A 15177-nucleotide genomic window follows, 5' to 3' on the forward strand; every position below is an offset into this window, starting at 1 on the left:
TGGAAAACTCTAGACTAGTGATCCAGGAACTGAGCTCCACTCCTGGGCCTGCCACCACCATGACCTTGATTTGAGCATGTCACACCTCTCTGGAGGTGTGACAAATTTCCCATCAAAAAGGGCGAGGGAGCCCCAGTAGATAATTCCTTTCTGCTTTAAACACTTAGAATCCTTAAAGTTTGGGAGAAAGTATGGCCCATTCACTAAGGAGGCATTGAAAATGAAATCTCTAGATAACCGACAAGGACCTACTGTACAGCACAGGGAACTCTGCTCAATATTCTGTAATAACCTAAATGGGAAAAGAATTTGGAAAAGAATAGGTACATTATGTATAACTGAATCACGTTGCTGTACACCTGAAACTAACGATCAACTATGCTCTGATAAGAAATAATTTTAATTTTTATTTATTTAAAAAAATTTAAAAAAGAGAATCTCAGAAACCTGGGAGTTTTGCTGTTTTGCCTGGGAACTGACCAACATTTCCTACTTTCCTTCCTTCCACCAGACCATGTGGATTGAAAGGACCACGTATACGACTGCCTATACCTTCCCTGGGATTCTCAAGTGGTTTGAAGTCAAACAGATTTCAACAGTAAGTCATTTGAAAGTGGAACTCAGAAAAATCTTTCTGTCTCCAAACAGAATGAGAGCCTTTGTTAAATCCCCCCTCCATTTCTCACTAGCTCCTCTGGCCCACTTTATTTTCCAAAAGAGAAATAAAAGACATGCTTGTAGAATAGAACTCCTTTGTAAAACTGATGTTACAACACCAACCCTAAAGATTACTCCCAGTGAATGGCCCTTTTATGACCAAATGGGTGTTGTCTCCTCAAGGATGCAGCCAGTGCCCAAAAACATTTTTGGAATTCCTCCTTTGAGTTTCCTATCAATCATGTTCTTCTCTCCAAGAACATTTCCTCTTATTTTCAGCTAGTCACATCACCATTCATCCTCGACTCTTCCATCTTCATCACTCCCCAAAGCTGTTTGTTTTACCTCTTTAATATTTATTAAATCTGTTTTAGTTTTTTTTCCTCCAGCCCTCCTACTGAGGTACTCTGTTTCTAGTCCCTCATTCATCTCTGGTTGATGCCATTGAAAAAGCCTCCTGATTGGCCTCCCTGCATTGGCTTCTTAGGTCTATTTTCCTCTCTGCCTCAGAGTGTGAATTCCATAGTGAAAACCTGGCTGTATCATTCTCATGCTTAAAACCTTGCTGTGGCTCCCCAGTGCCTAGACTAGAAAGCCCATGCTCCTAGCACATGCGTACAGGGTCTGTGTGACTAAGCTCTTCCACTTCATCTTCTATGGAATCTACTGGAACTAAATTGCTCATTCCATGCTGTATCAACCTTCTCTGACATTAGGTCATTTTCTCTGCCCAGCATGCCCTCTGACCACTTCTCAACCTAACTCCCATTGAGATTTAGTTTAGGTACCAGCTTCTCCAGGAAGCCATCTCTGAAACTCCCAAGCTGGGTTAGATGCTCTTTCTCTGTGCCCTGTCACAACCTTGGCTTATTTCTAAAGAGTTACCTACCTACATATCTTGAAACCTCCCCACCCTGACCCTGTGAAAACCGTATGCTCCGCCCAGCCATGAATTATATCTTAATCACTTTTGTAACAATGGTGCATAGCACAGTACTTGCCTAAAATAAGTAATCAAGAAACATGTCTTGAACAAATCTGAAGTTTGATGTGTTCCATACCACTAGTGATAAATTATTATTCTTCAAGTATGAATATGATTTTGGACAGAGGCTTGTTTTTTTTTTTTTTTTTTTTTTTTTTTTGTGGCTGTACGCAGGCCTCTCACTGTTGTGGCCTCTTCCATTGTGGAGCACAGGCTCCGGACGCGCAGGCCCAGCGGCCATGGCTCACGGGCCCAGCCGCTCCGTGGCATGTGGGATCCTCCTGGACCGGGGCACGAACCCGTGTCCCCTGCATCGGCAGGCGGACTCTCAACCACTGCGCCACCAGGCAAGCCCTGGACAGAGGCTTTTGGAATCAAGTCTGGAGTAGGAGATCATGCTGGTTGATCAGGGTAAAATGAAGAAGGACACAATTTTTCTTGAATCTGGTTTGAAAGACATTTCTACAGGAGGAGCTCTCTCTGAATCTGCATTGCATCTTATTTCATTCTCATCCAAAATCCAGCTTGAATATTCTAATACATCCTATTATTTCTGACTTCCGTAAACCGTAGAACCCATAGTAAGGAGACTTAATATATGGTCTGAACGTGTGACTTCCAAGATCACTTACCTTTTCTCACGGAAGGAGCATCAAACCTCTTACCAGTGAACGTTTTTGGTGTGCAGAGGTGTGTTGGGTCAGATATATTGCTCCTCTCTTGTCATTGATCTTCTCAAAAATCTGTAAGGAAGATTTGACTAAGAAACAATCATTATTACAGCTCCAATTTTATCTTCTCAAAATTTCCATAGACACTTTGCTCCAAGAAATAATCATTACCATAGCTCCAATTTTTAAATCATCCTTGTACTTTCTGAGATTTTAAATAGCTTATTTAGCAGCTTACCAACACCATTTCAAATAAGTGTGCTATCCTTATTAATAAACATGACTCCGGGACTTGCCTGGCTGTCCAGTGGTTAGGACTCCGCGCTGCCACTGCAGGGGGCACGGGTTCTATCCCTGGTCGGGGAACTAAGATCCCACGTGCCGCTCGGCGCGGCCAAAAAGAAAAAGAAAACATGACTTTGACAAGCAAAACATCACTCCTCCATAGCTTGGTGGGAATTGTATGCCTTTTGAGGGGAAGACCTAGGCTTTTTCCAGTCTTGGCTGTGGAGCTCAGCGTCTCTCCTCTGCCACGCTCTCTGTCACAGGAGGAAATCAGCCCTCTGGAGAACGCCATTGAAACCATGGAGCTCACCAATGAGAAGATCAGCAACTGTGTCCAGCAGCACGCCTGGGACCGGTCCCTCTCCGTGCATCCCCTCTCCATGCTGCTTAGTGGCATCGTGGACCCGGCTGTCATGGGGGGTTACTCCAACTACGAGAAGGTGGGCTGCGTCCCGGGAACCCCACGGGGCCACCAGGTCTGGCGTGTCTCTCCTGCCTTCTCCAGTGGCAGCTGGTGAATTCGTTTCTTACAACTTCTCTGAGAGATTTTCATTCTCCCCTCTTTGTGAATGGCAAATGAAATTAATGACAGCCTTCTCCCTGACCTCATGCCTGCTAGACACCATCAGCCACCCAGCCAGGGTTAGGCCACTGTCTGGTAGAGTCACCAAAAGATCAATCTGATAGACCTCTGGTTGATTCAGCAGCTGTGAATTCCCTTCCCACTCCCTCTCTCCCGTGGAAGGTAGAAAGCATACAAGTGGACCCCAGACCTGAGGATGCCCTGGAAGGGAAGCAGCATCTGTGGGAAACACAGAGCCACGCTCTATTTGGAACCCTGACATGGTGTGCCATTGGTTGTATGGACAAACGCTGGCCCTGGCTCTACAATTAAATTAATTCAGCTAAGTGTCGTATCTGTTACTCTGGAAAAACATGAATGGAATGCTCATCACATGGGACTCCATTGCACACATAGGGTTTGGATGTAGCATCACTTAAAGTGGAGGTAATGCATTCAGTAGGATTTGGTTACATATAATCAATAGAAGCAGGATTTTTAATTGCTAGGTATGTTTTCAGTGGCTAAATCATTTGGGGGTCCTCTTCTTGAGTATAAATAAACAAGTGACACCCCTGTGGAGTAACATGGAGAGTGATTTTGGGAAGAAAAGGAGATGGATGGGGAAGATGAGAGAGGTTAACTGGGCTGATTCTCTTACTTCCATTTGTACACAATGCCCTGGGAAGAGCAGGGGCTTCAGAATCAGTCACTCTTATGACCCAGTTCTGGCTTCCCATTGGCCACTGTGTGTTCTCGGGGGAGATACTTAATCTCTCTGAGCTCCAGTTTTCATATTTGAAAAAAGTAAGGAAAATACATAACTGACAGGAGTGACGTGGGGCTTAAGGGAGACCTGTATTTGGGGAACATCATATGATGCCTGCCCTGTAGTGGTGGCTTGATCAGGGTCTGTTTTCTTCCTGTCTACTTGGAACAGAATGTGTGATTTGAGTGTTCTTTTTCATTTTTTTTGGCATGAGGGATCTTAGTTCCCCAACCAGGGATCGAACCCTCACCCCCTGCCTTGGAAGCACAGAGTCTCAACCACTGGACCACCAGGGATGTCCCAGTTTGAGTGTTGTTGATGTGTGGGGCTTACCATTGCTACAGTGATCTTCTTTCTTCTGTTGTCTCTTCAACCTCTCAACCTTTTTTAGTCTTCTTAGTCTCAGCAGCTGGCAAAGTACCAGAGGAACTCTGGTTTGCCCATGTTAGGTTTCAGTAATAATTTCTAGTGTTATAATGGAATTCAATACTAGGGCCCAGAATACAATACTTTTTTAATGCTATAATGAGTTCAGTGTGTGTTTTTTCCTATAAGCTATCTGGTACTAATTTTGATGTGTCTTTCCAAGTATTCTTTTTTTTTTCCAGAATGCTCCTAAACTCTGATTTATATATGCCAATATATGTGACTATTATATAATTTTATATGAAGTTTTTTCCAGTGTGACCATCTTCTAATTAAAATGGAAAAAAAAGAAAGGAAAGGAAGGCTATATAAACAAATTTATTTCAGCAACTTTTAAAAACTGTTAGTTTTTAATTAATATGTATGACTTTGTACATTTCTAAACATAAGAAAAAGGTAAACTCGTTGATCACCTTGAACTATTGCAATCAGGTGGGGAATCCATCATTACCTACTTGATACAGGCGACCTATTTTAAGGCAGCTCTTTAATCAGTGCCTGAGTGATCGGAACACAGGAGCTGTGTGTGGTAATTCATCAGCCCTTTCTGTTGTGAGGCAGGAGTCTGCTAGAAAAACTAATTTCAGGGGACTCTGCTCTGATGTTCCCTGACTCAACTGATGCTTTGGGAATTTCAGTGCATAAAACGCAGAGGTCAAAAAATGTTTTTAACTTTCAAATTTAAACTGCGTGTATTTTGAAAGGTAAAGGTGGTTGAAGATTTAAACAAATCCTATATTTTCATTTATATTGACAGTCCCTCTAAATATGAATCTGCCGGAATGAGCTGCTCTGTAAATGTGCTGTCCTGTTTCCTTTGTGTGATGCATGGATTCCATGTATATATTTTTAAAGCTCTTTTTTGTAGCCAATGAGAATGTCACTAAAGGGTTTTTTTGTTTTTAAATTAATTTATTTATTTACTTTTGGCTGTGTTGGGTCTTCGTTTCTGTGCGAGGGCTTTCTCTAGTTGTGGCAAGCGGGGGCCACTCTTCATCGTGGCGCGCGGGCCGCTCACTATCGCGGCCTCTCTTGTTGCGGAGCACAGGCTCCAGACGCGTAGGCTCAGTAGTTGTGGCTCACGGGCTTTGTTGCTCCGCGGCATGTGGGATCTTCCCGGACCGGGGCACGAACCCGTGTCCCCCTGCATTGGCAGGCAGACTCTCAACCACTGCGCCACCAGGGAAGCCCTGCCATATAAACTTGAACCAAGCGCTGGTTTAAAATAACACTGACACCTCACGTTCTTCTCAGCCAGGCTTGGGTGCTGATCTTTTCTGGGTTTTGTTTGCTCAGTGGACTTACACCCAGCCGGGAAGCTGATAGGCAGGGCTGGAGAATGGTGTTGCCAAGGTCTAGGTAGCGCATGCCTGTTTGGTGGCTGCCTTCTCTAGCACTCTTCTTCCTGGCCGCTCCAGACCTCACTGTGTATCCCTCTCACTAAGGTGGGCTGCTCAGACATCTTCAGCTGCCACTCAAGGGCCCTGTGAGTATAATATTAACATGCCTCCTTGTCCTATAAAGTCCAGGGCTCAGAAGCCATAATGGAGGATGATGAGACCTGGGGCTGCCACTGTCCTCACATTTAGGGCTCTCGTCCTGTTTTTCACTGAGCAGGGCCTCCAGTGGCTGCATTGTACTACCTGTGCACCATCCTTTCATGCAATTACTAGGCATTCACTATGTGCCAAGTCCCCTTCCCAAGTCTTAAGGAATCCAGGGAAAAAGCCTCAATTTTTCTGGGATATCCTGCTTTCAAGTATGGTATCCCAATATACATCTTCTTAACTGCCTTTGTGCAGAGAATGTTCAAGTCCTGTGCTTCCAACCAATAACATCAACTAGCAGGTCCTGAGCTCCAGGCAGGCGCCAGGCGAAGTCCTTGACACACACCAACTCACGTGATCCTCATATCAACCCCAGGACAGAGGCTTTTGGAATCAAGTCTGGAGTAGGAGATCATGCTGGTTGATCAGGGTAAAATGAAGAAGGACACAATTTTTCTTGAATCTGGTTTGAAAGACATTTCTACAGGAGGAGCTCTCTCTGAATCTGCATTGCATCTTATTTCATTCTCATCCAAAATCCAGCTTGAATATTCTAATACATCCTATTATTTCTGACTTCCGTAAACCGTAGAACCCATAGTAAGGAGACTTAATATATGGTCTGAACGTGTGACTTCCAAGATCACTTACCTTTTCTCACGGAAGGAGCATCAAACCTCTTACCAGTGAACGTTTTTGGTGTGCAGAGGTGTGTTGGGTCAGATATATTGCTCCTCTCTTGTCATTGATCTTCTCAAAAATCTGTAAGGAAGATTTGACTAAGAAACAATCATTATTACAGCTCCAATTTTATCTTCTCAAAATTTCCATAGACACTTTGCTCCAAGAAATAATCATTACCATAGCTCCAATTTTTAAATCATCCTTGTACTTTCTGAGATTTTAAATAGCTTATTTAGCAGCTTACCAACACCATTTCAAATAAGTGTGCTATCCTTATTAATAAACATGACTCCGGGACTTGCCTGGCTGTCCAGTGGTTAGGACTCCGCGCTGCCACTGCAGGGGGCACGGGTTCTATCCCTGGTCGGGGAACTAAGATCCCACGTGCCGCTCGGCGCGGCCAAAAAGAAAAAGAAAACATGACTTTGACAAGCAAAACATCACTCCTCCATAGCTTGGTGGGAATTGTATGCCTTTTGAGGGGAAGACCTAGGCTTTTTCCAGTCTTGGCTGTGGAGCTCAGCGTCTCTCCTCTGCCACGCTCTCTGTCACAGGAGGAAATCAGCCCTCTGGAGAACGCCATTGAAACCATGGAGCTCACCAATGAGAAGATCAGCAACTGTGTCCAGCAGCACGCCTGGGACCGGTCCCTCTCCGTGCATCCCCTCTCCATGCTGCTTAGTGGCATCGTGGACCCGGCTGTCATGGGGGGTTACTCCAACTACGAGAAGGTGGGCTGCGTCCCGGGAACCCCACGGGGCCACCAGGTCTGGCGTGTCTCTCCTGCCTTCTCCAGTGGCAGCTGGTGAATTCGTTTCTTACAACTTCTCTGAGAGATTTTCATTCTCCCCTCTTTGTGAATGGCAAATGAAATTAATGACAGCCTTCTCCCTGACCTCATGCCTGCTAGACACCATCAGCCACCCAGCCAGGGTTAGGCCACTGTCTGGTAGAGTCACCAAAAGATCAATCTGATAGACCTCTGGTTGATTCAGCAGCTGTGAATTCCCTTCCCACTCCCTCTCTCCCGTGGAAGGTAGAAAGCATACAAGTGGACCCCAGACCTGAGGATGCCCTGGAAGGGAAGCAGCATCTGTGGGAAACACAGAGCCACGCTCTATTTGGAACCCTGACATGGTGTGCCATTGGTTGTATGGACAAACGCTGGCCCTGGCTCTACAATTAAATTAATTCAGCTAAGTGTCGTATCTGTTACTCTGGAAAAACATGAATGGAATGCTCATCACATGGGACTCCATTGCACACATAGGGTTTGGATGTAGCATCACTTAAAGTGGAGGTAATGCATTCAGTAGGGTTTGGTTACATATAATCAATAGAAGCAGGATTTTTAATTGCTAGGTATGTTTTCAGTGGCTAAATCATTTGGGGGTCCTCTTCTTGAGTATAAATAAACAAGTGACACCCCTGTGGAGTAACATGGAGAGTGATTTTGGGAAGAAAAGGAGATGGATGGGGAAGATGAGAGAGGTTAACTGGGCTGATTCTCTTACTTCCATTTGTACACAATGCCCTGGGAAGAGCAGGGGCTTCAGAATCAGTCACTCTTATGACCCAGTTCTGGCTTCCCATTGGCCACTGTGTGTTCTCGGGGGAGATACTTATCTCTCTGAGCTCCAGTTTTCATATTTGAAAAAAGTAAGGAAAAACATAACTGACAGGAGTGACGTGGGGCTTAAGGGAGACCTGTATTTGGGGAACATCATATGATGCCTGCCCTGTAGTGGTGGCTTGATCAGGGTCTGTTTTCTTCCTGTCTACTTGGAACAGAATGTGTGATTTGAGTGTTCTTTTTCATTTTTTTTGGCATGAGGGATCTTAGTTCCCCAACCAGGGATCGAACCCTCACCCCCTGCCTTGGAAGCACAGAGTCTCAACCACTGGACCACCAGGGATGTCCCAGTTTGAGTGTTGTTGATGTGTGGGGCTTACCATTGCTACAGTGATCTTCTTTCTTCTGTTGTCTCTTCAACCTCTCAACCTTTTTTAGTCTTCTTAGTCTCAGCAGCTGGCAAAGTACCAGAGGAACTCTGGTTTGCCCATGTTAGGTTTCAGTAATAATTTCTAGTGTTATAATGGAATTCAATACTAGGGCCCAGAATACAATACTTTTTTAATGCTATAATGAGTTCAGTGTGTGTTTTTTCCTATAAGCTATCTGGTACTAATTTTGATGTGTCTTTCCAAGTATTCTTTTTTTTTTCCAGAATGCTCCTAAACTCTGATTTATATATGCCAATATATGTGACTATTATATAATTTTATATGAAGTTTTTTCCAGTGTGACCATCTTCTAATTAAAATGGAAAAAAAAGAAAGGAAAGGAAGGCTATATAAACAAATTTATTTCAGCAACTTTTAAAAACTGTTAGTTTTTAATTAATATGTATGACTTTGTACATTTCTAAACATAAGAAAAAGGTAAACTCGTTGATCACCTTGAACTATTGCAATCAGGTGGGGAATCCATCATTACCTACTTGATACAGGTGACCTATTTTAAGGCAGCTCTTTAATCAGTGCCTGAGTGATCGGAACACAGGAGCTGTGTGTGGTAATTCATCAGCCCTTTCTGTTGTGAGGCAGGAGTCTGCTAGAAAAACTAATTTCAGGGGACTCTGCTCTGATGTTCCCTGACTCAACTGATGCTTTGGGAATTTCAGTGCATAAAACGCAGAGGTCAAAAAATGTTTTTAACTTTCAAATTTAAACTGCGTGTATTTTGAAAGGTAAAGGTGGTTGAAGATTTAAACAAATCCTATATTTTCATTTATATTGACAGTCCCTCTAAATATGAATCTGCCGGAATGAGCTGCTCTGTAAATGTGCTGTCCTGTTTCCTTTGTGTGATGCATGGATTCCATGTATATATTTTTAAAGCTCTTTTTTGTAGCCAATGAGAATGTCACTAAAGGGTTTTTTTGTTTTTAAATTAATTTATTTATTTACTTTTGGCTGTGTTGGGTCTTCGTTTCTGTGCGAGGGCTTTCTCTAGTTGTGGCAAGCGGGGGCCACTCTTCATCGTGGCGCGCGGGCCGCTCACTATCGCGGCCTCTCTTGTTGCGGAGCACAGGCTCCAGACGCGTAGGCTCAGTAGTTGTGGCTCACGGGCTTTGTTGCTCCGCGGCATGTGGGATCTTCCCGGACCGGGGCACGAACCCGTGTCCCCCTGCATTGGCAGGCAGACTCTCAACCACTGCGCCACCAGGGAAGCCCAGATTCCATATATTTATATTCTCTGTTGTACTCGTTTTCTAGGGCTGCCATAACAAAGTACCACAAACAGCGTGGCTTAAAACAATAGAAATTGATTGTCTCACAGTTCTGGGGTCCAGTAGTCTGAAATCAAGGTGTCAGCAGCATTGATTCCCTCTGAAGCCTCTGAGGAAGAATCTGCTCCCTGCCTCTCTCCTGGCTTCTTTGGGTTGCTGGCAACCTTTTGGTATCCCTTGCCTTGTAGATGACTATCTTCTCCTTGGCTCTTCACATGATGTTGTCTCTGTGTACATGTGTCTGTCTCCTCATATCCCCTTTTTGCAAGGACACCGGTCAGATTGGATTAGGGGTCCATCCTACTCTCATGTGACCTCATCTTAGCTAATTACCTCTGCAATAAGTCTGTGTCCATCTAAGGTCACATTCTGAGGTCCCAGGGCTTAGGACTTCAACCTATGAATTCGCGGGGGGCGGGGTGGGGGGACACAGTTTAACCCGTAACATCTTCCCACAAAGTAAAGAGTTTGCACATATTCTGTTTTCCACACAAAATGGGCTGATCCCTTTTATAACTGTATCCTGTAGTTTCAGGAACTCTTGGGTTTCATGTAATGGGATGGTTTTCCTACTAGTGAAGCAAAAGAGCGAAGGGGAACTTTGAAGGCTGGTCTTCGAAAGCACTCTCAGAAATGATGGTTATGGTAAAGGGAGAAAATAGATAACTCCCGTTTTGAACTCTGTTGGAGCTCAAATGTTCACTACAGACTTTAGTTTTTCTTTCCTAATGAATTCTGTCTTTAAAATGGTCTCCTATGGAACACCTGTATTTTAGTTTGAGTTTGAGTTTGATGTCCCTATTATAGGACCTTTCCACGAATGTTTATTGATGTTATGGGTGACATGGTCTTGACATAGCATAATAAATGCAACCTGCATTTAATATTTTCAAAAGACTTTCACATCTATAGCATTTCTCATGTTGTCCTCAAAATAGCCTTTTGGATAGGTGATTAGTAAGAAAGTGCCAATATGAATCTTCAGGAATTGTGAGACAGCCTATAAAATGCTGGGCAGGAAAAAGCTCTCAGCCACATCTTCGGCCTATTAATTTTTTGCTCTTTCCTTTATAAGATCTAGGCACTTACTCTAATGAATAACCTTTTGATATTGCCATTTGGACTTTTCTTAGCTCTTTGGGGAAGTTATTTAATGAATGACATTCTGCTCTGCTGCTGATTTGATTTGTGTGTGTGTAGCAGTTGAGAATGTACTCTTGCTAGGAATTGCATGATTCCAGGAAGACTACAGAATAACTCTTTCCTTTTTGAACTGTCCACTCCGGTGGTTTAAGGGCTTCCCAGGAAAGGAACGAATGTTTACTTAATCATTCCTGGTTCATCAGACAGAACAGAAGACGTGTTTCACCCTTCTAGGCTTCCCTCCCCTTCCTCTTAGGGTCAAATACACAGATAGGAATGTGTTCTAATCAATACTTGCCAATGCTTTGCTTTTAGGCTTTTTTTACAGAAAAGTACTTGCAGGAGCATCCTGAAGACCAGGAGAAGATCGAGCTGCTAAAGCGACTAATAGCGTTGCAGGTATGTCCAGGGGAGGTGTGGCTGGACAGCTCTCCACGCTCTGTGGGCGGCCACCACACACAACACCAAGATATTCTCTAGGGCATCCATCTCCAAGCGCACGTTTAGGGTTACATTTTTTTTTAACCCTTGGAATCACAACCTATCTATTTATTTGGCGAAGCAACGTAGGAAGAACATTCCATTAGACTGCACAGTGTTGAGAGGGGTCTCCTTAGAGGGGAGAGTGAAGTCCCCAAATTGGTTTGCTGGCTTGTGTTTCCAGATGAGAGATGTGGGCCTCAGTTTCTCTCTCTCTCTCTCGCTACTTCTGTGAACAGTGGGAGGAAACGCAGCCATACAGTTCAGTCCAAGGTGAAACATATCAGTTACTCCTTTATAGAAAGGCCCCCAGGCTCACGTGGATTTGCCTTGCCTGTCAGCCCTTCCCCTGGTTACTTGTATCCCCAGTGTGCAGATTCCTCTGCATCTTTGACCCAAGAGCATCCAGTTCCCAAGCTTTACACTGAGAAGCGGTATTTTCGTTTGAAACGTGCTGTGTCTACCGGTTTACCTGTCCATCCCCACCTTCCATCTTTCCCCAGCATCCAAATCTGAGCTATTCCTCTTCCTAAACAATATCCTATTCCTTTCATGCCCTTCTTCCCAGATGCCTCTGCTGACAGAGGGGATCCGCATCCATGGGGAGAAGCTGACAGAGCAGCTGAAGCCACTGCACGATCGGTTGTCTTCTTGCTTCCGGGAACTCAAGGAGAAAGTGGAAAAGCTCTATGGGGTTATAACACTGGTAGGCTTTGTCTCAGCGGCCTATGCGCTTTTTCTAGTCTCTTCTACCGTTTATGATATTGATCCCTTTTTCAGATGCCAAATGAGTCAAAGTAGCTGAGGAATGGCATGCAAACACTGGGGCAGTTCGGAGAAGGCATGGTCCGCTCTTGATAACCTTCAACTGTTGTGCTGGACAGCGGCTCTTAAACTTGAATGACCGTCAGAACCACCTGGAAGGCTCGTGAAAACAGATTGCTGGGCCACATCCTTAGGGTTTTTGATTCACTTGGTCTGGGATGGGGCCCAAGAATTTGCATTTCTAACATGCCGCCAGGTAGTGCTGCGGGGCTAGGCACCACACTGTGAAAACCACACTACTAGAAATTGGGGTTTCCTAATCCCAGACACCGGTTATTCCTGTCCTGTGTAGCCCAACTCCTACAGTTCATCCTAATCTTTATTTTTTATTTTGGTGAAATGTTCATACTCATCACACCTTCGAAGGGGACAGAGAATTGTGAATTACATTTGACAATGCATGTAGCTGATGTCATGATTTTTTTGGACAGTTGTAACATTTCTCACAGCTACAGTTTTCTTTTTTTCCTCCCAAGAAGTTGGGTGGAGCGATACATGGTTCAGGCTTTTCTCTCCCACAGTTGATGGTGTGCTTGGTTCCAGCTTCATTTAGCCGCTCTTTTTAACATGAGTTCATCCTGCTCTCTTCAAATGTTGTATTCTTGAACCCCAGATTTTCAAAAATCCTTTTTCCTCCAAATCAGAGCTCTGCATTTTTTTTCACGTATTCCTGTCTCCTATTCCCATACCTCCATCTCTGCTACATTTTTCTCCCTAGTATCTTTTTGATCATCTCTCTCAAGTCACCCAAGGGTTCAGTCATGCCTTCCTACGAATTTACCTCCTAACCTGTTGCCAGTTAAAAGTTTTCTTTTAGGAACATTTGTCTTTTACACAAGTTCCTAGATGGCAAAGACTTGGCTTTCACTCAATGAGTTTAGTTTTTATTAGACCCAGGCCAATATTAATTAACATTTGAATTTGATATGGTGACCTACTGGAGACATTTCTTATGAGTATATTCGCATTCCTTTATTTCCTAAGATTCACCAGGATAAGCATCAGGTGTCCAGTTTCAATCTAAAACTTTTCTATTAGGCCAGTATTCTGGTTTTTTTTTTTGTTTTTCTTTTTTTTTTGCGGTACACGGGCCTCTCACTGTTGTGGCCTCTCCCGTTGCGAAGCACAGGCTCCGGACGCGAAGGCTCAGCGGCCACGGCTCACGGGCCCAGCCGCTCCGCGGCATGTGGGATCTTCCCGGACTGGGGCACGAACCCGTGTCCCCTGCATCGGCAGGCGGGCTCTCAACCACTGCACCACCAGGGAAGCCCCCAGTATTCCGTTTTTTAAATGGCCGGTAGAAGCTAAGCTGGAGAAGCAGACAGAGGGGTTTGCTATTTTATTGATGAGTAATGAACATCTTGGTTTCCCTCTCTCATGAGGCTGGCAGAAAGTTAGGGTGAATTTTTCTCTAGTTTTAGAAACAAGGTAGGCTTAACTGAAGTTTATAACTAAGAATATAAGAGGGGTGGGGGAGGGATGGATTGGGGGACACGGATGGATTGGGAGTTTGGGATTAGCAGATGTAAACTAGTATATATAGGATGGATAAACAACAAGGTCCTACTGTATAGCACAGGGAACTATATTCAGTATCCTGTGATAAACCATTATGGAAAAGAATATGAAAAGGAATAAATATATATATATATTTACCTGAATCACTTTGCTGTACAGCAGAAACTAAAACAGCATTGTAAATCAACTATACTTCAATAAAACAAATTTTTAAAAATTGGAGAGTTGCTTAATATACAGAAAATGCACTCACAACCTAGATACTTAAATGTCAGGATGTTGTGATATGCAGTTACAAAATATCTTGTATGTCCTATTATAATAAACAAAAAGTCAGTAAAATCTTTCAGACTACAAAAAAAGAATATAAGTATTTGCAATATTGAACAACCGACGCAACACAGGCACCAACCCATCAGAATGGGGTGCCAACCCCAATACAGGTGGGCACTCGCCACAAACCAACAGGGGCTGGGCCAGTTTCTAAGGGCTGAATTCCAGGCCAGCTAACCATGAGCGGTCGTGTCTCCTTTAGCCGCCCAACTTGACAGAGAGGAAGCAAAACCGCACAGGGTCTATGGTGCTCCCCTACATCATGTCGTCCACACTGCGGAGATTGTCCATCACCTCGGTGACTTCCTCGGTGATCTCCAGCTCTTCTAACTCATCTGATAATGCTCCTTCCAGGCCAGGATCTGATGGGTAAGGTTTCGATCTTTAATTGCCAGCAGGGGTGAGATAACTCCTTCCTAATGTTTGCCTTTGGTCCCCAAAGTGAGACTTGGTCAGTGTGGGTGCATTATCTTCGTAAGGGAAATAATTCACAGTACCTGGGTTATTAGTTTTTGGGTCTTTCTCATCGTCTTCGTCATGAGGAATATCATTATTTACGTGATAGTAGCAACAGTTATGAAAAATGGAAAAAAAAATCACCCATAATGCTATCACACCCTGTGACCCAGCCAATCATATCCTATTTTGTTTGTTTCAGAATAATTTGTAGTTATTGCTTGACTTTTTCTGTTTCAATTTTTTTTTTTTTTTTTTTTTTTTTTTTTGTGGTATGCGGGCCTCCCTCTGTTGTGGCCTCTCCCGTCGCGGAGCGCGGTGCGCGGGCTTCTCATTGTGGTGGCTTCTCTTGTTTCAGAGCACAGGCTCTAGGCATGTGGGCTTCAGTAGTTGTGGAACGCGGGCTCAGTAGTTGTGGCTTACGGGTTCTAGAGCGCAGGCTCAGTAGTTGTGGCGCACAGGCTTAGTTGCTCCACGGCATGTGGGATCTTCCCGGACCAGGGCTCGAACCCGTGTCCCCTGCAATGGCAGGCGGATTCTTTT

The 15177-nt window shown here is 44.1% G+C and overlaps 1 protein-coding gene across 2 annotated transcripts in view; it reads left to right on the forward strand.

Annotated features, from left to right (window-relative positions):
• The window catches only part of DOCK5 (dedicator of cytokinesis 5), a 224520-nt gene that overhangs the window by 183976 nt on the left and 25367 nt on the right, over window positions 1–15177 (forward strand). Inside the window, exons 44-48 of one of the 2 annotated variants that reach the window (XM_024130807.3) lie at window positions 512–598; window positions 2862–3038; window positions 11338–11421; window positions 12071–12208; window positions 14381–14547. In XM_024130807.3, the coding sequence (XP_023986575.1) occupies window positions 512–598; window positions 2862–3038; window positions 11338–11421; window positions 12071–12208; window positions 14381–14547 (653 nt within the window). The remainder of the gene's footprint in view (window positions 1–511; window positions 599–2861; window positions 3039–11337; window positions 11422–12070; window positions 12209–14380; window positions 14548–15177) is intronic. The other variant, XM_055087329.1, reaches the window with a different exon arrangement.

Source organism: Physeter macrocephalus, chromosome 9, assembly GCF_002837175.3.
Source record: "Physeter macrocephalus isolate SW-GA chromosome 9, ASM283717v5, whole genome shotgun sequence".
Classification (NCBI taxonomy): domain Eukaryota; kingdom Metazoa; phylum Chordata; class Mammalia; order Artiodactyla; family Physeteridae; genus Physeter; species Physeter macrocephalus.